At 41.8% G+C, this 22,683-nt stretch overlaps 1 protein-coding gene and 1 non-coding gene across 2 annotated transcripts in view; both read left to right on the forward strand.

Moving 5' to 3' along the window:
- The window catches only part of MTMR10 (myotubularin related protein 10), a 53,236-nt gene extending 30,781 nt beyond the window's left edge, over window positions 1-22,455 (forward strand). Inside the window, exons 8-16 of the mRNA XM_025390342.1 lie at window positions 1,624-1,711; window positions 1,794-1,882; window positions 5,835-5,965; window positions 7,093-7,162; window positions 8,718-8,788; window positions 12,305-12,474; window positions 13,778-13,948; window positions 18,373-18,555; window positions 19,374-22,455. Of these exons, the coding sequence (XP_025246127.1) occupies window positions 1,624-1,711; window positions 1,794-1,882; window positions 5,835-5,965; window positions 7,093-7,162; window positions 8,718-8,788; window positions 12,305-12,474; window positions 13,778-13,948; window positions 18,373-18,555; window positions 19,374-19,976 (1,576 nt within the window). The 3' untranslated portion in view covers window positions 19,977-22,455. The remainder of the gene's footprint in view (window positions 1-1,623; window positions 1,712-1,793; window positions 1,883-5,834; window positions 5,966-7,092; window positions 7,163-8,717; window positions 8,789-12,304; window positions 12,475-13,777; window positions 13,949-18,372; window positions 18,556-19,373) is intronic.
- On the forward strand, window positions 4,361-4,463 carry LOC112628232. Its single transcript, XR_003120393.1, has one exon. It is a non-coding gene; the product is annotated as a U6 spliceosomal RNA (small nuclear RNA).
- Window positions 22,456-22,683: the final 228 nt, after the last annotated feature.

Consider the following 22,683-nt stretch of genomic DNA (forward strand, 5'->3'; position numbering starts at 1 on the left):
TAAAAGAAGTTGATAGTAATTCCTTACTGTCATCAGTAATCTGGTCAGTGTTTATTGCATTATATCTTGTAACCGATGTTTTACAGTTGGTTTGTTCGCATCGATATCTAAAGTCTTCACATTGAATTTGCCTAATAGGTCTCTTAGGCCTTTTAATCTACAACAGTCTCCTCCCACCTCTTTTTTACCTACTATTCATTGACAAACCAGGTCATTTGTTCCCTAGAATTTTCCACATTGTAGATATTGCTGGTTTTATCCCCATGGTGTCCTGTAATGTGTTCCTGTGTCTCTAGGATTTCCTTTAAAATGTTAGCAACAGAGGCTTAATTGGATTCAGGTTCAGTACTTTTGGCAAGAATGTTTCATTAGGTGGTGCTGTGTTCTCCTGTGGGGTCACATCCCATCTCAGGCTGGCTGGCTGTGTCTCTCTCATTGTAATCGTGACTGACCAGTGGGCTTAGAGGGTGTCAACCTGATCCAGTAAAAGTTCCCCTTATATATCATGGTTTTAGCTCCCAAAAATAGTTTTGCATTGGGAGAGAGAATCATTGCCCAGACCATTATTTCACTAAGGATTGCAATTGTTCACCTTCTATCATCTTTCTGCTTTTATCGAACTTTTCTCTCACCAGCTCTTTAGTGCCCCGTAACACAGTTGGTACAAGAAAAGCAATATAAATATCTACATTTTCTCCTTTACTTAACATTTTTCCGAATAGTGCGCTGGTTCCCTAGGGGATCTCCCCAAAAGTGACTAGGAATTTGTTTTTTAAATTTGTTTAATGTCATTTAGTTATATGAATTTTTTGGAATACCTTATTTTAAAAGGTCGTTGAAGTCTTCATTAGTTCACGCACATAAGCAGCTTTTTAGAAAAAAGAAGAAAAGCACTACTGTGTTATTACTGGTTAATCCAGTACCAGGAACTTCTAGTACAGTTCTAGGAAGGTGCTTTGCAGCGTGTAGCTTGTGTCTTCTGCTTCCCCTGGAATTTAAGCTTCATGGCCAGCACACTCTGGTATATGTGCTGAGAAACATGTGATGGGCTGCCCAGCCACGTCGGGGAAAGAAGGAAGATGTCTTGAGGTGCAGTGAGCTTGCCCACCAGTAATTATTGTCTCATCAGTGTCCTAGAGTCTGACTATGCCTTTTAGGCATGGGGAAAGGTAGAAGAGGGACTTAAGAAGAGAGCTAAAGCTTCTGGTAGATTTGTGGGGTTTTCTTTTGTTTGTTTGGCGTTCTTAACCTCGCCAGTAACCTCCGTGTCATTAAAGTAGGAGGCCTTTCTCAGTTGTGAAAGGCCTTTGTTCTCCTGTCAAGAGAACAAAGGTTTGGATATGTTTTTCAGTGAGCACGTACATGTTTAATAGTCATTCTGGAAAATATTTCTAATACCTTCTTTGGAATTTTCTCATGCTGTAAATTTAGATTTTTAAGAATTGGTCATATCGCACATGTTTTAGACTAAGATTTCTAGGATTGTCGCTGCCCCCCATGTGGCTACTAAGTGGGGTGAACATTAAATGCGGACAACTGTGCTTGTTCATGGGGTCTGCAGGAGCACACTATTCCTGCTTTTAGCACAGGACTCTTACATATAATTTTTTTTTTCCCCTCCAGCCTTCCAGAATACTTTGTAGTGCCAAGTTCTTTAGCAGACCAAGATCTAAAGATCTTTTCCCATTCTTTTGTCGGGAGAAGGATGCCAGTAAGTGATTTCTGTTGGATTTTATGAATGCTGACGTCCATTGTTTCTACACAGTGAAGTAAGGATTCTGCCTCTCCCCTAGCTCTGGTGCTGGAGCCACTCTAATGGCAGTGCTCTTGTGCGAATGGCCCTCATTAAAGACGCGCTGCAGCAGAGGAAGATTGACCAGAGGTAATTGAGAAATGGTCGTCGTCACTTTAGATAGTTTTACTTGTCATGTATAATTACAGTGAGTTCCCTACTAATTGAAAATAGCAAAAGGCATAGTCTTACTAATTAGCACCATGTTTTATGTAAGAATTGCCATTTTGAAAATAATGTGATAATATTAACTGACATTGGGGTTACACTAAATATAATTTAATTATTTGGTTTGTAAGACACTTGTGGATCTTACGTTGCTGACATCTTGCTATAACATTTTCTATAACATACTTTCAAAGTGCAGTGATATCCAATTGAGACACTTCAGGATAAATCCAACTTTTCTTGTAGTTTGATGTGTCTTATTTAGATCTACACATTTGCAATAGCTAGAACAGTGGTTTTAATTAGCCACCACAGACGAGTCTGGCATTATCTGCTGTGGCCATCAGTAACCTCCGTGTTATTAAACTAGGAGGCCTTTCTCAGTTGTGCTCATAGCAGCGAGCAATACTATTGGTCACTCTCTCCTTAAAGCCGCCTGGGCCCTTGGCCTCTGCTCCTCTCCACTCTCCCAAAGCTCCTCTGCCTCACTGGTACTCCGTGCCTTCCGCAGACCCATCCTCTTCTCTCCATACATTACACAGATTCTAAGGCCTCTTTCTTATGTTCATATTTTCCTAAAGAAGTTCCCCCAAGAATGTGGCTTTAGTGGCCAACACATTTATATCTTCAGACTACCTTGACTTCTATGTGGAGGTCTCAGAGGCCCCTTAAACTCATTGTGTCCAAAACCAAACTTAAGGATATGGCCTCCATGCCCTCCCCCAGCCTGCTCTCAGAAACCAGGGGGTCATCCTGGATTCCTTCCTCTTTCTTTCCCTTCCCCATCCCCAGTCTCTCCTGAGATTTTCTCACTTCACTTTTCAGACACTTTACAAATCCGTATGCTTCCACCCCAGCAATACCTCTGCCTGTGTGTTATAAGTGCCGTCATTTCCTCCTTCCATGTCTCCTCTCCCCTGGGCTCCAGCCCCCTGGACTTTGCCTGGTGTTTTCAACCTCCTTACATAGTCCAGCACTCTTCCCTTCTGGACTGCCTTCTTTGCACTCATCTGGGAACATGCTCCATGCTTACCTACTTGGCACTCACTCCTTGTTTCTTTTTTTTTTTTTTGAGACAGAGTCTCACTCTGTCACCCACGCTGGAGTGCAGTGGTGCGATCTTGGCTCCCAGGTTCAAGTGCTTATCATGCCTCAGCCCCCTGAGTAGCTGGGATTACAGGCACCACCACCGCATCCATCTGATTTTTGTATTTTTAGTAGAGAAAGGGTTTTACCATGTCGGCCAGGTTGGTCTCGACTCCTGACCTCAGGTGATCCACCCGCCTCGGCCTCCCGAAGTGCTGGGCTTGCAGGCGTGAGCCTCCACACCCGGCTCACTCATTCTTTTTATCTCAGTTCAAACATAATTTCCTCAAGATAAGCCTTCTCTCACCTCTGAAGTTGGATCAGACCTCAAAAGTCTATGTTCCTGGAGTTCCTGAGTTGTTAACATTTGTTTCAGTTTTTAATAATATATGTGTGTGTCACAGTTTGATCACCACCTGTCATTTTTACCCCATGAGATGTGAGACTGTGTCTGCTTTGCACACCATTCTCTATTTAGCACCCAGGAAGCACATATGATATTTATTCAGTACTTGTGGAGTAAATGAGGAGCAGATGAACAGATCTTATAAAACAGGCTGATAGAGCCTCAGAAATTGTGTATCACAGTCCATTATTAGGGTTTTTCCACTGTACTGTGACTGACAGAGCAAATAACTGTCAAGTGACCCTCAAATGACCCTTCAGTTTTCTGGGAAGGAAGGTGACTGTGTCATACAAAGTCCGTATTCTCTGTGGGTTTTGATTTACCTGAACTCTGTTTGGAATTAGCTGTCTGCTGTGTCATACTCCAAGCCTTGTGTTTGTTAACATGCATGCTGATGAAGCGCACTGTTAGGACTTTTGCTGTTCAAGGGACAATCGTAGCATTGTTGGGTGAGAGTTAGTTGTAAAACCTTAGAACCAGTGGCAGTTTCAGTGATGTATTAAGCTGAGAATTACTTTAATGCCTTTTGTGTTTTTAGCTATCCCATTCTTCATCAGTAGAACAGATCCTCTTTGTTGTCCAACCTTGTCTCCTAACCTTTTTCCCTCAGGTGTGTCATCTAGCCCCACTGGCCTTCTTGACGTTTCTCAGCAGTCATGCTTGTTACCTGCCACAGGGCCCTTGTACTAGTTGCCCTCTGCCTAGAACACTTTCACCCCAGGTCTTTGCATTGCTTCTCTATTCATTTAGGTTTCAGCTTCAGTACCATCTTCACAGAGCAGCTGTTTTTGACCATGTGACCTAAAATAGCCTGTAATCCCATGATTACATCATCCATGGCATTCCCCACAGCCCATTTATTTCATCTTATCATCCACCCCACCCCACCAAGAATGTCAACTCCACACTTGCTTTGGCAACACAAGTAGTAAAATTGTAATGATACAGGGAAGATTAGCGTAGCCCTTGCACAAAGATGACATGCAGATTCATGAAACATTCCATATTTTAATGAAATGGGAGCATATTCATGTTATTTAATTTTTAAAAATCAGTTTATCAAGCAAATGTACAGTGCCATTTTTCATGCATACGTTAAATTCCATAGACATAAAGGTGCATAGAGGAAACCTAGAAAGGTTACACCAAAATTTTAGAATTCTGAGTGATTTTGTTTTTCTTATCTTTTCTAGGTGTTTTTAAACATTTCACACTAATTTATATTACTTTTTCTATTCAGGAAAAAAAAATAGCAGGTTTATTTATTTATTTATTTATTTATTTATTTATTTTAAGTGGTGTGGAAGTTACCCTTTGAACATAGATGGGAATCCCAGTCCTGGCTGTTTCCTTTGAAAACATCTAGAGACTCCATGGCACATACTTATAGCAGCCCGTTCTCTCCTAAGAATAGAGGAAGAGTGGGAGGAATTTTGGTGAATGTCTCTACTTGCAGTTCATCCTGCAGCAAATCATTAAGACTGTGGGAATAGGTGCTTTGCATTCTCTAGAGCTGGAGAATGTGAGTCTGGTTTGCCATCCTTCTATCTACATCATGTGGAAAGATGTGGGAGTGTAGGGTCTCCTTAATCTAAATGCCATGCTGCCCTCCTTGGCAGTGCTTCTGTTTCCTGGGCAAGTTTTCCAGTGAATGCGCTTTATTTTCTCTCATCAGAAATAAGGGAATGAGCCCGGGCGCGGTGGCTCGTGCCTGTAATCCCAGCACTTTGGGAGGCCGAGGGAGAGTGAATCACAAGGTTAGGAGTTCAAGACCAGCCTGGCCAACATGGTAAAACCCCGTCTCCACTAAAAATACAAAACTTAGCCAGGTGTGGTGGTGGGCACCTGTAATCCCACCTACTCGGGAGGGTGAGGCAGGAGAATCACTTGAACCCAGGAGGGGGAGGTTGCAGTGAGCCAAGATTGCGCCACTGCACTCCAGCCCAGGCGACAGTGCGAGACTCGGTCTCAAAAAAAAAAAAAAAAGAAGGAAATGATCTGATTAGTTCTAATGATCTAATTAGCACTGCACGTGGGGGTGGCGGTGAGGTGAATGGCAGCATTCTGCAGTAGTCAAAACCAGATGGGTGTGAGAAGTTGGATGGTAAGAGGGAAACAAAGTTTACTTGTCTTCTTGATTTTGCTCTGTTTTATGAGAATACAGAAAAATCATGCAGAGAAACCTGATGGAATAGTCTCTAAAACTGAAAAATAAGTAATGGTTCTGTCTTAAAAAAAAAAAAAAAAAAAAGAAGTAAACTCCATGAAGACAGAGACCTTAGCTGTCTCATTCCTCTCTCTATCTCCTGGTCTGTAGTAGGTGTTAAATAAATATATGCTGAAGTGAATGTGTGATGACTAAAGGATTTTTGTCTTTATTAGGATTTGTAATGCAATAACTAAAAGTCACCCACAGAGAAGTGATGTTTACAAATCAGATTTGGATAAGACCTTGCCTAATATTCAAGAAGTGCAGGCAGCGTTTGTAAAACTGAAGCAGCTATGTGTTAATGGTAATTTCATTCTTATTTCATGTATATAATGAACACAGGATACAGAGTTGTATGAGATGTCAGGAAAAATGATGTTCCTTAAAAATACAGAAACGTATATTTAAGGAGTCTATGGAATTATTTGTACAAATTATATATTGTATGAGAACTTCAGAACCTCCTAAGGTATTAAGTTTAAACTACTTTTTCTTTTAGAGGGGGGAAAATGAGTGTATTAAATTTCCTTCAAATCATGAAAGGTATAGTAGAATACTTTTATAAAAGCGTTTGCTGAGTAGAACACTGTATTACCTTACAGACAAACTTATTAAGATTTTAATACATGCAATTATACTTTGAGATAGGTGACTTGACAACAGCTGTGTTGTATCTGTAGCCTTGGAATTCTGATATATCTGTTTGAGCGAATGTATCAGGTGGCTTCGATGTGTCCTGGGGGATGAGTCATGTGAAAGCATCTTTGGTGTAATGTGGGTCCTCCTCGAGAGAGCCTCTAATCACCAGGGAGTCAGCAAAGGCAGCCTTGCAGCAGATCTTGAGCAATGAGTGAGCACTTCCCTGGGGGAGGGCCTTGCAGGGGCGAGGCAAGGGCAAGTTGTTGAAAAAACTAGTATCCTGAATGATTATGTGCACTCTGGGCGGGGCAGTGAGGATGCCTGTCGTCATGCAGTGGCTAGCCCTCAGGCCACATGAGCGGTGGGTAGAGGTACCACTGACAGCAGGGGAGGGGCAGGGAAGCAGGAGGGCAAGGCTTGCAGTAAGAAAGGCAAGGGCTAGGGCCTGGGCAGCTGACGTCACAGGTCAGGAGGGCCAGGATCAAGGCATAGGCTGAACAGGGAAGGCTGGAATTCTTAGCTGTTGGGAGTCAGAGTTGGTTGGACTCCAAGATTTCCCTGAAAGAGCGAGAGATGATGATGGAGCCCCAGGGGAATGCTTTGCTTTGCTTTGTTACAGAATTGTAATGTCTTCTTAAATGCTTATTCCATGTTATTAAAGTGAAAATGCATGATATTTACTTAAAGCCAACTTTTAAATATTAGAAACTGATGTATCTCTTAACTCTGATAGGGATCATATAAAATAAACTTTAAAAAAGTAAAAATGTATATGTATATAATTTATTACAGAGCCTTTTGAAGAAACTGAAGAGAAATGGTTATCTTCACTGGAAAATACTCGATGGTTAGAATATGTAAGGTTTGTACCACTTCTTTACTTTCTTTTCCTTTAACTTTTTGAGATAATTACAGACTCACTGGAGGTACAAAAATAGCACAGAGAGCCATGTACTTACTCTTCATCCAACTTCACCCAATGGTAACATCTCGTAACGAGAGTACAGCATCCAAACCAGGAAGCTGACATTGGGACGCTGAATAGATCTTACTCACCAGTTCATACATGCTCTTGTGTGTGTGTGCATGCACTTAACACAGCTGTGCGATTTTATCACATGTGTACGTTCACTTCACCACCACCACCACAGGAAGATACAGACCTGTTCCATGACAAGGCTTCCCCGTGCTAGCCCTCTTATAGGTGCACCCCCATCTGTGTCTGTTAGCTACCACTAATCTCTTGTCAATCTCTATAGCTTTGTCATAAGTCAACCCCTTCCTTTTTATAAAGGGTTTATGAATTTCCCTGGTATAAAAAGTACAAAATGAGACTTTTTATCTGGTGGCTTATACCTGTAATCCCAGCACTTTGGGAGGCCGAGGCGGGTGGATCACCTGAGATCAGGAGTTCGAGATCAGCTTGGCCAACATTGTGAAACCCTGTCTGTACTAAAAATACAAAAATTAGCCAGGCATTGGTGGCGCACACCTGTAGTCCCAGCTCAGGAGGCTGAGGCAGGAGAATCACTTGAACCTGGGAGGCAGAGGTTGCAGTGAGCTGAGATCACGCCACCATACTCCAGCCTGGGCGATAGAGCAAGACTCCATCTCAAAACAAAAACAAAAAAGTTACAAAGTGGGGCCGGTTGTCGTAGCTCATGCCAGTAATTCCAAAGCTTTGGGGGAGGAGGATCACTTGAGGCCAGTAGTTCACAGCCAGCCTGAGCAACATAGTGAGACCCCATCTCCACACACAAGAAATTGAAAACTAGCCAGGCATGGTGGCATGTGCCTGTTGTCCTAGGGAGCCTGAGGCAGGAGGATCACTTGAGGCCAGGAGTTCACAACCAGCCTGAGGAACATAGTGAGATGCCCATCTTCACAAAAAAATGTTAAAATTAGGCAGGCATGGTGGCTCATGCCTGTGGTCCTAGCTGCTCAGGAGGTGGAGGCAGAAGGATCACTTGAGGCCAGGAGTTTGGGGTTACAATGAGCTATGATGTGCCACTACACTCTAGTATGGGAGACAAAATGAGACCCTGTCTCTTAGAAAGAAAAACTACAAAATATCCTCCTTTGAGGAATCGTATAAGTACTAAAGAAACTTTTCGGTAATGTGAAAACTATGTGCATTCAGTAGAAAGCAGTCAGTCCTCTCTTGTGATGCTGAGCAGCAGCAGGGAGCCACAGCTGCCAGTCAGCCACGCATTCTCACTTTAGGGTGTTTTCAGCTTACAGTGGGTTTATCAGGGCATAAGTCACGATAAACCCATTGAGTTATCCTGGGTCATGAGTCATGGGGACATCATGAATCAAAGAGCATCTGTAAAGTGAGAAACTAGATTTGCTTGATTTCAAGTGCTTTATATATTTGTAGTGGAAATTTAACACTATTTTTCCTTTTCTCTCTTCAGGGCATTCCTTAAGCATTCAGCAGAACTTGTATACATGCTAGAAAGCAAACATCTCTCTGTAGTCCTACAAGGTAACTAAAGTAACTCCTGAAAGCACCATGACCACCATGCCAGCCAACCTTGGTTTACTGCTTATCCCCGTTCAAGTAAATCACATGAGTTTTAGCTATTTCTTATTTACTACAGTACCATCAAAGACATTACAGATACAGATTTTGCACATCATTTGAGTAAAACAGTGGCACGGGCTGGGCGCGGTGGCTGAAGCCTGTAATCCCAGCACTTTGGGAGGTCGAGGCGGGCGGATCACTTGAGGTCAGAAGTTCGAGATCAGCCTGGCCACCATGGTGAAACCTTGTCTCTACTAAAAATACAAAAATTAGCCAGGCTAATGTGGTGGTGGTGCATGCCTGTAGTCTAAGCTATTCGGGAGGCTGAGGCAGGAGTATCACTTGAACCTAGGAGGTGGAGGTTGCAGTGAGCAAAGATCACACCACTGCACTCCAGCCTGGGCAGTACAGCAAGACTCTATCTCAAAAAAAAAAAAAAAACAGTGGCACAAGGACTGCAAATAGAAGAATAGAAAGGAGTCCAGTTTTTACCCTTGATTAAATTATCCATTAAATTATCCTTCCTATTTTATGGGAAGGGTGGGTCCAATCCCCTAATGGATTAATACTTAGTGTTAATTTTGATAGGGCATTCTCTTGTGATTTTGCTAATTCATACAAATTTGTTTTAGTTTAAATACCTTCTGGCTCATGCTAGATTGTGACTCTAAGGAAACAGTTTGAGATGAAGAAATAGACTGAACTGCTGAATAGCTAGTAATGTAGTATTTGGTAGGAATAAACGATGATGTAAAAATCAGTTAAGCAAAGGATAAGTACATATTAAATAACTTTACAGCTAACAGAATGTCTAAGTTTGCAGATAAAGTTTAATAGACTAAAAACTACCTTCTTATAATACAGTAGGCCCTTTGTACCCATGGGTTCCCCATCTGGTCAACCAAGCCAGAACTGAAAATATTGGGGGGGAAAAATTTTGGTCATAATGAACATGAACAGACTTTTTTTCCTTGTCTTTATTATCTAAACAGTATAGTATTGAACAACTGTTTACATAGCATTTACATTGTATTAGGTGTTATAAGTAATCTAGAGGTGATTTAAAGCATACCGGAGGATGTGCATAGGTTATATGCAAATTTTACGTCATTTTCTATCCAGGACTTAAGCATTTGTGGATCTTGGTATCCAAGGGACATCCTGGAATGAGATCCTCATGGATATTGAGGGAAAACTCTATATTCATGTTGCATAGTATATGAGTACAAAATGTTGCTTAAGCTTGCAGAAGCACTTTTTTTTTTTTTTTTTTTTTGAGACAGTTTCGCTCCTGCTGCCTAGGCTGGAGTGCAATGGCACGATCTCAACTCACTGCAACCTCCACCTCCTGGGTTCAAGCGAGTCTCCTGCTTTAGCCTCCTGAGTAGCTGGGATTACAAGCATGCACCACCACGCCCGGCTAATTTTTGTATTTTTAGTAGAGATGGGGTTTCACATTGTTGACCAGGCTAGTCTCGAACTCCTGACCTCAGATGGTCCGCCCACCTCAGTCTCCCAAAATGCTGGGATTATAGGTGTGAGCTACCGTGCCCAGCCAAGCTTGCAGAAGTACTTTTAACAACTGTCAAACTTAATTGACTTTAACAAGGCAACAATTTGTAAGACTCTTAGAAAAAAATAAAATAGTAATGTGTCATATAAAGTAATCCTGAACTGATGCAGTCAGAGTGTGTTTAACTGACAAATGCATGCAGAGCCTAATAATCACAATTTCTCTCATCCAGTGGGTATTCTCATCATATCAGAGAATCCTACTCATCCTCCATTTCTCCATGCATTTGTAATAGAAAAGGCCTCAGAAGTAGCACTGAACCTTCATTTTACTAGCATTTTTATATAAGTTTATTTTTAAACAGTTTAGTTAAAAATTTACATACTATAGAATTCACCCATTTTGAATTTGTAATTCATTAATTTTTAGTAAATATACAGAGTCCAGTTTTGGAAATTTTTCATCACCCCAAAAGTCCCAGCTCCAGGCAGCCACTAATCTTTCTGTCTCTAGATTTCCTTTTTCTGGGCATTTCATGTGAGTGGAATCATACAATATGTGGCCTTTTGCCTCTGGCTTCTTTCATTCAACATACATGTTTTTGAGGTTCATTCATGCAGTGTGTATCAGCAATCTGTTCCTTTTTATTTCTGAATTCTATTCCACTGTTTGTAGATGCATTTTGCTTACCCATTTACCTGTTGATGGACATTTGGGTTGTTTTCACTTTGTGGCTGTTATGAATTATGCTGCTTCATTTATTGAGATCTTTCATTTTATCAGCAGTGTTTTATTGTGCAGGTCTTTTATTTATTTTGTTAAATCTCAAGTATTTTATTTTTATGTCACTGTGAATATAATTGCTAATTTCATTTTCAGGTTTACTGTGTACTCAGATTGTTGTGTACAGAATTCCTGTGACCTTACTGACCTCATTTATTAGTTCTAGTAGTTATTTTGTGGATTCCATAAGAGATCCTGTATTTTTACATACAGGATCATGTTGTCTTCCAAGACAGTTTTTACCTTTTTCTTTCTGATCTGAATGCCTTTTCTTTTCTTTTTCTTGCCTAATTGCTCTGGCTAGATTCTTCAGTACAATGAGATGGAGAAGTGTAGAGAACAGACATCCTTATCATCTTCCTGATCTTAGGGAGAAAGTATCCAGTCTTTCACCAATGAGAATAACATTAATTGTAGGTTTTTGTGGATGTCTCTGATCAGTTTAAATCAGTTCCCTTTTATTCCTAATCAGGAATGAATGTAGAATTGTATCTGTTGCTTTTTCTGCATCTAATGAGATGATCGTGTTGGTTTTGTCCTTTATTACTGTGGTATGTTACTACGATTGACAGATGTTAAACCAACTTTGCATTCCTGGATAATTTGGTTTACTCATATTTTTATTGATTTTTACATCTATAATCATAAGGGATATTGGTCAATAGTTTTCTTCTGATTTCCCTGGCTGGCTTTGATAGCATGGTAATTCTGGCCTCATTGGAAAGGACAACAGCTATAAAAGACAGGAGGGAATTGTTTGCCACAGCTTCAGGTGGTAGTGAACAGTGCCACTCTCCTCATTGACTTCTCAGTATTGCCATGTGGAGTGTCAGTAGAAAGATTACCTTATACTTAATACCTTGACAAAAGAGCAGTAGAATAGAGTCCAGATGGATTTTCTACCACGAACCATTCAAATGTAAAAAGTATGAGTGATGAGCTTCTATTATCTGGCAAATATCCATGTATAAAAGACCATCTCCTGTAAATGCTAATTTAGTTTATCTACAAGTTTGTAATATTTTAGAGTTGCTGGAATCCAGTAAAATTTCCTTATACAGATTTGGAAGGCAGCCTAGGTGTGCAGAATACTAAATTATCTAGTTTACCGGTAATTTCCTTCCCTTTCTCTCTCATCATTTTTCTATGTTGTAATCATTTTCTTTCCATTTTATTGACAGAGGAGGAAGGAAGAGACTTGAGCTGTTGTGTAGCTTCTCTTGTTCAAGTGATGCTGGATCCCTATTTTAGGACAATTATTGGATTTCAGAGTCTGATACAGAAGGAGTGGGTCATGGCAGGATATCAATTTCTAGACAGATGCAACCATCTAAAGAGATCAGAGAAAGAGGTAACAAAATCTTGATACCTTTTTATCAGTTTTCAAGGATACACAAAATAAAATATGTGTCATTAAAAGATGAAGGGGCTTTTAAAAAATATTGTATTTAGTACAACTTAGCTTCCTTAGTCCAAAGCTAATTAATGGGTTAGAGTTCAAATTGATGTACTTATTATAAAGATTATCCTAACTATGAAGGTGAAATTTTTAAAAGTTGTCTATTGAATTTGTCTAAGTGGAAAACTGAAAAAATTCTGAATAAAATACTGAAAAACACGGCCGGGCGCGGTGGCTCAAGCCTGTAATCCCAGCACTTTGGGAGGCCGAGACGGGCGGATCACGAGGTCAGGAGATCGAGACCATCTTGACTAACACAGTGAAACCCCGTCTCTACTAAAAAATACAAAAAACTAGCCGGGCGAGGTGGCGGGTGCCTGTAGTCCCAGCTTCTTGGGAGGCTGAGGCAGGAGAATGGCGTAAACCCGGGAGGCGGAGCTTGCAGTGAGCTGAGATCCGGCCACTGCACTCCAGCCTGGGCGACAGAGCAAGACTCCGTCTCCAAAAAAAAAAAAAAAAAAAAATACTGAAAAACAGATATTAACTATTTTGAAAAATCACTTTTGGACTATCATTTTCTTAAAATGGGATACATAGGTTAAGATGGAAAGTTTGAGAGGACCACCTTTGTAGTAGCTGTGGAGTTAGTGGCTGCCTTGGATCTGTAGTTAGGCTGCGGAAGGCCTTACAAATATCTTACCTGCCAGGCAGGTCAGATCAGTTTTTAGAAGGTTGTTTCAGAGAGCATATTTGACTTGTGGTGTCTCATAAAAAATAGTGGGCACCTGCTACTGCACTTGGGAAGACACCACGTGACCTAGGCTGATCCCAAAGTGTTTTCTGAAATGTGGGGACGTTTTCTGGATGCTGAGCCTACAGGATCAGCCAAACGTTAGAGAAGCTGGTTGATGGTTTTGTTTTGTTATATAATCTAAATAATTGTTTCTAGGACATGCTTAAACACATACTTTGCTCTTCCGCCTTCATATAGTGGGCAACCCGCTCAACTGTGTGCTTTGCCATTTCAACTTGTTACACTTACTGGGCAAATAAGGGTTGTGATGTTTATCACGGTTGAACATTACTTCTTGGTTTGATAGATGTGTATAGCTCAGCTTAGGAGCCAAGCGTTTTAGGCTTAGATGTTTTCTTATTCATCTCTTCTTTAACATCAGCAGTACATTTTGAAGTAAACGTGAATGGCTGAAAGGATAACTAACATTAAATGATCCCATTGTCTCTTTGTATTTGACAGTCTCCTTTATTTTTGCTATTCTTGGACGCCACCTGGCAGCTGTTAGAACAATATCCTGCAGCTTTCGAGTTCTCCGAAACCTACCTGGCCGTGTTGTACGACAGCACCCGGATCTCACTGTTTGGCACCTTCCTGTTCAACTCCCCTCACCAGCGAGTGAAGCAAAGCACGGTAAGCAACCCTGTGGCTGTGGCTACATTTTTCCTTTTTTTACAACTTTATCGAGGCATAATTGAAGTATAATTCACCGCCTATTTAAAGTCTATGATTTAAAACTCACTACCATTTTCATCTGAAATTTCTGAATGAATTATTTTGAAGACACAAAAATCTAGGAAATTATTTTTATGAATGAACATTTTTTTACTCTGATGTAAATTTTTTGTAGTAAACCCCTTTAAAGATGTAAATTACTTTAACCACCTTAAATGTCATGCTTTTGTATTTATATTTCACATTTGGGCTATTGGGTAGTAAAAAACAAAAGCTTTGTTATAGGATATTTATTTCCTAGGTCAGTAAGATAAAAATTTGTACAAAACAAGATTATTTTCCTTCAAGAGAATTTTAAGTTTCCAATCACAATTCATTGATGTAGAGGAAGAGTCATTTATGACTAAGCAGGGTCTCAAGCCAAACTTGAAACTAGCTACTACTTGCCACTGGTGGAAACCATTCTGAACCAGAGTGCTGTTTCCCCCACCTTGAACCAGCAACGGAAGCTGACGAATGCTGTGGAGACCGTTGAGAGAAACAGAAAGGGCAGCTCTTGCGGGCCTTCAGGAAGCCTTTCTAGGAAGAGGATTCCCCTCACAGTGAGCTCCGGGGTCTTCAGCCTCAGCCTCAGCCGTAAGGCCCTGGCTAGGCACATTGTGACCTGGGGAGCGGGAAACCTGAGTTCTGGCCCTGGTCTGGGAAAAGTGCTAGGCCCATGTTCCACTCAGGCTTCAGCCTGAGAGTCGACGTTCCTAACCTGTGAAATGGATCTGTCAGACTAACACTTATACCTTTAGTCTCGTATAAGGTGAAAACATTTTGTAAACTGTGAAGCATTATGCAAATTTTCCTAAAGACATATGAATTCTGAATTTGTTGGTGTAAAAGACAAAACACACTGGTCAGTTAAGGAGCTGATTTAGGCTATTGCAGGAGGGAGAACTTAATTTAACGGGCATCCCAAAGAAAAGGACAAGATCCAGGATTTTATAGAGTCAGAAAACAGGGGAATCAGGAGGAAGGGCAGTCTCAGTCCACAGGAGCCAGTTCTCGGGACACAAAAGGCAGGAGAGATTGTCCAACATTGCCACTTTTGGGGACCCAGGGCTCAAAGAAACAACACCGTCGGCCCATCTCTACAAAAAATACAAAAATTAGCCGGACGTGGTGGTGTACACCTGTGGTCCCAGCTGCTGGAGAGGCTGAGGTGGGAGGATGACTTAAGCCCAGGAGGCAGAGATTGCAGTGAGCTGAGACTGTGCCACTACACTCCAGCCTGGGTGACAGAGCCAGAATCTGTCCCCTGCCCACCCTACCAGGAAAGTTTGACCTTTCCAGATACTGTGCTGAGGACCAGTGATACAGGCTCAGAGGCTCCTGAGGCATGGAACGCTCATTTGTTCTAAAATACATGTTCTCCCAGTTGCTTGTTTTCATTTGTTGTCACCGTAATCATTCTTGGGCCCCCTCTCTGCCTCCAGCTAGGCTTTCCCTCGGCCTTGTTTGCCTCCTTCAGCTCTTCCCCATTCTCTCCCTTCACTACCCCGTGTACACACAGACAGTGTGAGCCTGCAAAAGGTGCGTGAGGCGAGGACAAAGACTTTGGGGTCTGGGGACTGGGCAGCGCATGGGTGGTTGTTTGCGTGGAGGACTCCCAGCCCCAGACACCACTGCCTTTGCTGCTTGGCTGATGCTGCGTGTGCCGACAGACTTCTCACCAGAAGTGAACATTACTGAATTGTATTGAGGGAGCTGTAAAAAATACTTTCTACAAGTATTTCATCTGCTTTCTCTGTTCATGTTCTAGTGCTCTATTTTTTTAATTTGGCTTTTTCAAAAGCTTTTTGTGACAAATACTAACATGAATCCCCCTCTGCCTTCCTCCCTAGCAGGAACTGGTCGTTGTCTAAGGGTCATGATTCTTAACCATTCGCAGCCCCTTCCACACAGGCAGAAGCCCAAAGCATTTCTTTTCTTTTTTTTTTTTTTTCCATTCTGAGGCCACCTTAGGTGCTAGTGGCCAGGTATTGTTTGTAGAAAATCTGATTTCTCTTGGAGATAAATATTTTTAGTTTTCACCTTTTAAAAAAGAGAATATCTTTTTTTTTTTTTTTTTTTTTTAAAGACAGTCTGGCTCTGTCACCCAGGCTGGAGTGCAGTGGGTGCCATCTCAGCTCACTGCAGCCTCTGCCTCCTGGGTCCAAGCACTCCTCTCACCTCAGCCACCTGAGTAGCTAGGACTCCAGGCACCCGCCACCACGCCTAACTGATTTTTGTATTGTAGAGTCAGGGTTTCACCATGTTGCCCCGTCTGGTCTTGAACTCCTAGACTCAAGCAATCCACCCACCTCAGCCTCCCAAAGTACTGGGATCACAGGCGTGAGCCACCACACTTGGCGAAGAGGACATTTTCTATATACTTATTGAAGGGCCATTAAAACACGTTCAGGTTCATGTTTTACTAGATTTCAGCTTTTAACAGTGTTTAAAGCAAATGGGTGGTTTTTAATCTACGTACATGATGAAATTTCAAGTAACTAAATATTTTTTTTTTTTTTTGAGACGGGGTCTTGCATGGAGTCTTGCTCCATCGCCTAGGCTGGAGCACAGTGGTGCGATCTCAGCTCACCGTAACCTCCGCCTTCCAGGTTCAAGCAATTCTCCTGCCTCAGCCTCCTGAGTAGTTGGGACTACAGGCGCCCACCACCACGCCTGGATAATTTTTGTATTTTTTTTTTTTTTTTTTGAGACGGAGTCTCACTCTGTCGCCCAGGCTGGAGTGCAGTGGTGCAATCTCTGGTCACTGCAAGCTCCGTCGGCTCCCACATCCACGCCATTCTCCTGCCTCAGCCTCCCAAGAAGCTGGGACTACAGGCACCCGCCACCACGTCCAGCTAGTTTTTTTGTATTTTTAGTAGAGACGGGATTTCACCGTGTTTGCCAGGATGGTCTCAATCTCCTGACCTCGTGATCCGCCCGCCTCAGCCTCCCAAAGTGCTGGGATTACAGGCGTGAGCCACCACACCTGGCCAATTTTTGTATTTTTAGTAGAGATGGGGTTTCACCATATTGGCCAGGCTGGTCTTGAACTCCTGACCTCGTGATCTGCCCGCCTCGGCCTCCCAAGGTGCTGGGATTACAGGCATGAGCCACTGTGCCTGGCCAAAAATTTTAAGTGTGTGTGTATTTGGTGCTTAATGAATTTTTACTTATTTGAAGTAGAAAATTTTGTAAAATTTTACAAAATGCCCTGTGCTGTTACGTAGCTTACCCATTTCTTGATGATTCAAGCCGCCACTGTAGCAGGGAATGCCACCTGGCTGTGATGTAGTCATGGCCTCCTGACTGTCCTAATAACATTCATTGTTTGCCTTTTTAATAATTTCCAAGTGAATTCTTGGGGTTTTTTTTTTTTTGGTAGAAAATTTGGAGAGTACTGAAAGGTAAGAACAAAGAATCAGACATCTCCCATCATCCAGCGACTGTGTGTCTGGGGTTATTTCCTCCAGGGAACTGTTGTGTATATGCTGCTGTGGTGGCCTGCTGCCGTCAATCAGCTGAGATGAGAGTCCTTTCTCCTCGTTGCTAAATGTGATTATGCTTCATAGAAATGGTCTGGACTGCCTTCCAGAGGAGCTCCTTGACTTCCTCACAGTGAGGTGGTTGGCTGTCACCCTGTAGCTTTGTGTTACCTCAGTTTACTGCGGTGGGAAGCCAGATAACCAGGCTGCACCAGCCTAGAGTCCAGGCTAGAGGTGGGCTCCTGTGAAGAGGGGTCTCCTGTGTACATGGTCTCCATGGTTTTAGCCACATGCTAGGACCACAGGGGAGCTGATCCCTTCCTTCCTACTCCGAGTCTGTGGTCTATGATTTGAGATCACTGGCTCAATGAAGTGTCGCTCCCCACTTAGAAAGTAAGTTATAAAACTGGTGGCAGAGATTTCCATCCAAAAGTTTTGTTAATCCACTTACCAACAGGTAACTACTAAAATGTACTGATGGTGTGCTCATAAAAGTAAAATACCATAATTATAGAAATAAATTCAACATGTTTAAGACTTTCTAGTATCATGTTAGTGAAACTTCTCTTAATAACATTCTTATTGCCCAAAGGGCACGGCTTCTTTGGGGTCCTAAGGCAGAGGGCACTTGAATAGCACACTCCTTGTTCAGGGGGACTGGGGGGCTTCTTGGAGCTCAAAAGCCAGGAACCTTTCTTGAAGTGAAAGTGCCATTCTGGTGGGTTTTGAGGGCTGCAGTACAGAACATTTAACCTATATAATGATGAATGGCTCATCCGAAAAAAGGCATTCATGAGAAAATCTTTAGTTTTGCATATTTTCACAAATGTTCAAATATTTTATTTATTTTTTTTGCAGGAATTTGCTATAAGCAAAAATATCCAATTGGGTGACGAGAAGGGCTTACAGTTCCCCTCTGTTTGGGACTGGTCTCTCCAGTTTACAGCCAAGGACCGCACCCTTTTCCATAACCCCTTCTACATTGGAAAGAGCACGCCTTGTGTACACAATGGCTCCGTGAAGTCTTTTAAACGGACAAAGGTAAATCACAGCTAACAGAACCTGATGTTGGCTCACACGTAGCCAGACACATCTTTTTCAGAACACAGAGCATTAAAAATAAAGGCACTTCCGAGAGTAACACTGCCAATGCAGGTTTCTGAGGGGTCACTCCCTGTTTAACTCAAGTGACTGTATCCCAACTTTCTTCTTGGTGTCTGAGGCCCACAAAGTCTCAGTACCTGAGAGAGGGCAGACTGCGGCTCTGAGCCTGCAAGCCCCATTTACTGAAGCCCCACTTACCATTTCTTGGTGATTCAAGCCGCCACTGTGGCCGGGAATGCCACCTGGCTGTGATGCAGTCATGGCCTCCTGACTGCTGTATTCTTGTCCTAATTATATTCGTCGTTTGTCTTTTTAATAAATTCCAAATAAATTCTTGGGGTTTTTTTTGGTAGAAAATTTGGAGAGTACTGAAAGGTACAGAACAAAGAATCAGACGTTTGGCCTCCTGACTGCCTCCATCCAGTTTGCCATTGTTCTTGATACAATTGGCCAGGTCTAGGGTTTTTTCTAGCCCTAGTCTTAGAACTTATCCTTAAGCAAATTAGTGGATAGGAGGTACTCTCATCCCTACCCCCATTCAGGCTGATGGCAATAGCCTAGGTAGAGTCAACAAATAAAGTTTAATTCCGGGGGAGGAGGATTAGAAGAAGGACTACAGAGGAAGGGAGGAAAATGTTCCTTGAGGCTGAAATTCCATTAATTTTTCATAGTATTGAGTTTACATTTGCCATTGCATCCTTACAATCTTTCTAAAAAGGGAAATCCCGGAACATAATAAAATCTCTTCTGTATAGAAAAACTACAGCTCCACACTAAGAGGAATGCCGTCTGCCTTAAAGAATGGAATCATCAGTGACCAAGAATTACTTCCAAGGAGAAATTCATTGATATTAAAACCAAAGCCAGATCCACCTCAGCAAACCAACAGCCAGAACAGTGATATGGAGCAATATTTTAGAGAATGGTTTTCCAAACCTGTCAACCTGCACGCTGTTATTCTGCCACGTGTCTCTGGAACACACATAAAACTATGGAAACTGTGCTACTTCCGCTGGGTTCCTGAGGCCCAGATCAGCCTGGGCGGCTCCATCACGGCCTTTCACAAGCTCTCCCTCCTGGCTGATGAAGTGGATGTGCTGAGCAGGACGCTGCGGCAGCAGCGCAGCGGCCCGCTGGAGGCCTGCTACGGGGAGCTGGGCCAGAGCAGGATGTACTTCAGAGCCAGCGGCCCGCATGACACCGACACCTCGGGGACGCCGGAGTTTCTCTCCTCCTCATTTCCATTTTCTCCTGTAGGGAATCTATGCAGACGAAGCATTTTAGGAACACCATTAAGCAAATTTTTAAGTGGGGCCAAAATATGGTTGTCTACTGAGACATTAGCAAATGAAGACTAAAATAGGGTGTTTTCTGAACATTTTGAGGGAAGCTGTCAACTTTTTCCTCTGAATTAAAATTGCTAACCTAGGCGTTTGAAGCTCTAATAACTTTATATGTAAGAATGATAGTTGGAATTTGCACTAATATTTAAAAACATGTTGAATCATGCTTCTTTCACACTTATTTTAAGAGAGATGTAAATTTTGTTCCTGTCCTCTTTCTGTCATTACAGGTCTGGCTCTTGTAACTGTGATCAAACTGTTCATGTTCTGTCTGCTACATTTTTTCTCCATCCATTTTTCCTGCTGCCTCCTGAAGGCTATCTGATAGTCACGTTAGCAACCCCAAGCAGCAGGCAACAGGAAAGTTAAGAAAGTTGCGTTTCGTATCATTTTTAGGAACATCTGAGAAAACCTCCAGGAGGTTTTAGGAAGTATTCATGTATATTTCTGGTTACTTTCTGTCATCTCTAATTGAACTCACCTGATGAAGGTTCAGTGCTCTGTGGACAGAATTTATTATTTTAGATCACCACCTTCGGGACCTTCAATCACTGTGTTTTGAAATCATGAGTTTGCTTTTTTAACTTCATAGGGCTAACTTTAAAATGATATGCACTGTTAATTTTAAAGCATTTGCTGCAGATAATTAGAAGTGCCTTTGACATTAAGATACAAATACTACAGAAGAAAATACAATTTCACTTTTTAAAATTGGGGTGTGAAAATCCCATTGCATATTGGAAGGCTTTTCATACTAAGCTTCGTAGCCAGGTGTCCCCAAAGTCTTGTTCCTCTGAAAGCCACTGGGGAGTGGCCTGTGGGGTGCTGATTCCTGAGAGGTGCGTGCTGGAGACAGGAGAGTGCCATCTATGCCAAAACCCACCCTCACAAACAAGGCTTGCTGGGAGGCATGCTGGGCTTGGCCGTCAGTATTTGCAGTGTGGTAAACTCTTGCTGGCACTTCCCCTTGGAAATAACTAATGAGGTCACAAGTTGGGCACCTGTACAGATGTCCTTCTCTCATAGTTCCTAATGCTTAGGAATAAAGGAGAAATAAAAAAATAGAGTCTCTGAAAACACTGCCATTTGAATAGCGAGAGAAGTGCTCTCCCAAACCCCAACTTTTGACAGCGAAGTTGAGGAGAATGAGGAGACACAGTTGTTTGCTTGATCTGAAACACTATTTCCAAACTGTGTGACAAGAGCCTACCCACCGCTGTAGAGGTCAAAGCTGAAGCTGCTTCCAGCAGTGAAATGAGGCACCACCTCCCCCACACTCCTCATTCCCCGCTTAAAACATGGATGCTTTCAAATTTGACTGTTTCTTGAACTGCCATCCTAAGATGCGGAAAATTTTTATAGTGAAGTGTCTAGTTAGCTTATTTCCTTTTCTAAAACAAGTGTTTTCAAGATAACTCTATTTTACCTATGTACTGAATAGCTGTTTCTATCTGAATTATTTGCCTTTTAAAAATTGATAATATCTCTGGATAAACAGAAGTTCTTATAAAATATCTTAAGAAATTCACTTTATGGGTAAACCCAAGGTTTTTGCCAACTTGCTGCCTAGAAAATAAGGGCTAGTTTCCGTTTATACAAATAGAATTATTAAACATTTTACAGTCCTTGATTGGAAACCAGACCCAATCTCTACCACCACAGCGTATCCTGCCATTGACAGTGTAATCACAATTCTCCCTTTTTCATTTAGCTGCTTTATTATTAATACTAAATGTTGGACTGAGCATTTTTCCCTCTGTAATTTTCTTCCCTCACATTTATTTTAACTCCTGTAGTATTTTATTGTTGTTAATTTACAAGTTTAAAAATATTAGGTACTATTAATAATGGTTAAAAATAGACAAATGCGTATTTTTGTATAATCAAATGTAGTAAAATAGTTTTATTTTTGCTGGACAGTTGTTATATCATGATTATTGTGCCACATTTTATTGTGCATAATATGAAAAACAACTATGACAGCCTTCAGTCGGGCCAGGGTAAAGCCGCTTACCACCTCTGCCGTCAGAGGGACTCGTGGTGACAGCAGTGGTGTGGCCGCACACAGCGCACTAGAGAGAGCTCAGCACCCCTGCTGCCCACCAGCGGAGCCCCTGCTGAGGGAACGCCATGCAGATGCCGATGTGCTGGGTGAAATTTCTAGTATTGGACATAAAGGTGTACAGTGTCTTGCTGTTATTTTATGATGGAAACCCGATTTTGAAACCAAAAATATCTAACTTTATTTAAGGAAAGGATACTAATTTGTACTAACAGGGTGAAAGCTATTCACATCTGTCAACAAAATCTGCTTGCTGCAATAGTAACTCAAGTGGTTCAAACTTGATTTCCTGAGAAAACTAAAACCTTTGTGCCTAAAACTGATGACTTGAGTTCAAGTGGGATGAGCAAGAAGATGTGTTATCTTGTTGTTCAACAGTAATGAATGTGAAGGAAATTTTGATGGCTTAATAAAATTTCCACAGCAACTGTTTGTTGTTATCAATATGAAATCATCTACAAGACACAGTGATGGAAGAGGTGAAGGCATCTTCTCCCATCCATACCTCTGTGTCATCCATGGGACATTTCTGCTTGCCCTCTAAAGCCAGGTAGTGATCAGTAACTTTTTTAACAGCAGTTCGGAAGTGGCTAAAGTTAAGGGCATGTGGATATTGATGGATCATGCCCTAACTGGTCCTTCCATTCAATAAATATAAAA

Source organism: Theropithecus gelada, chromosome 7a, assembly GCF_003255815.1.
Source record: "Theropithecus gelada isolate Dixy chromosome 7a, Tgel_1.0, whole genome shotgun sequence".
Classification (NCBI taxonomy): domain Eukaryota; kingdom Metazoa; phylum Chordata; class Mammalia; order Primates; family Cercopithecidae; genus Theropithecus; species Theropithecus gelada.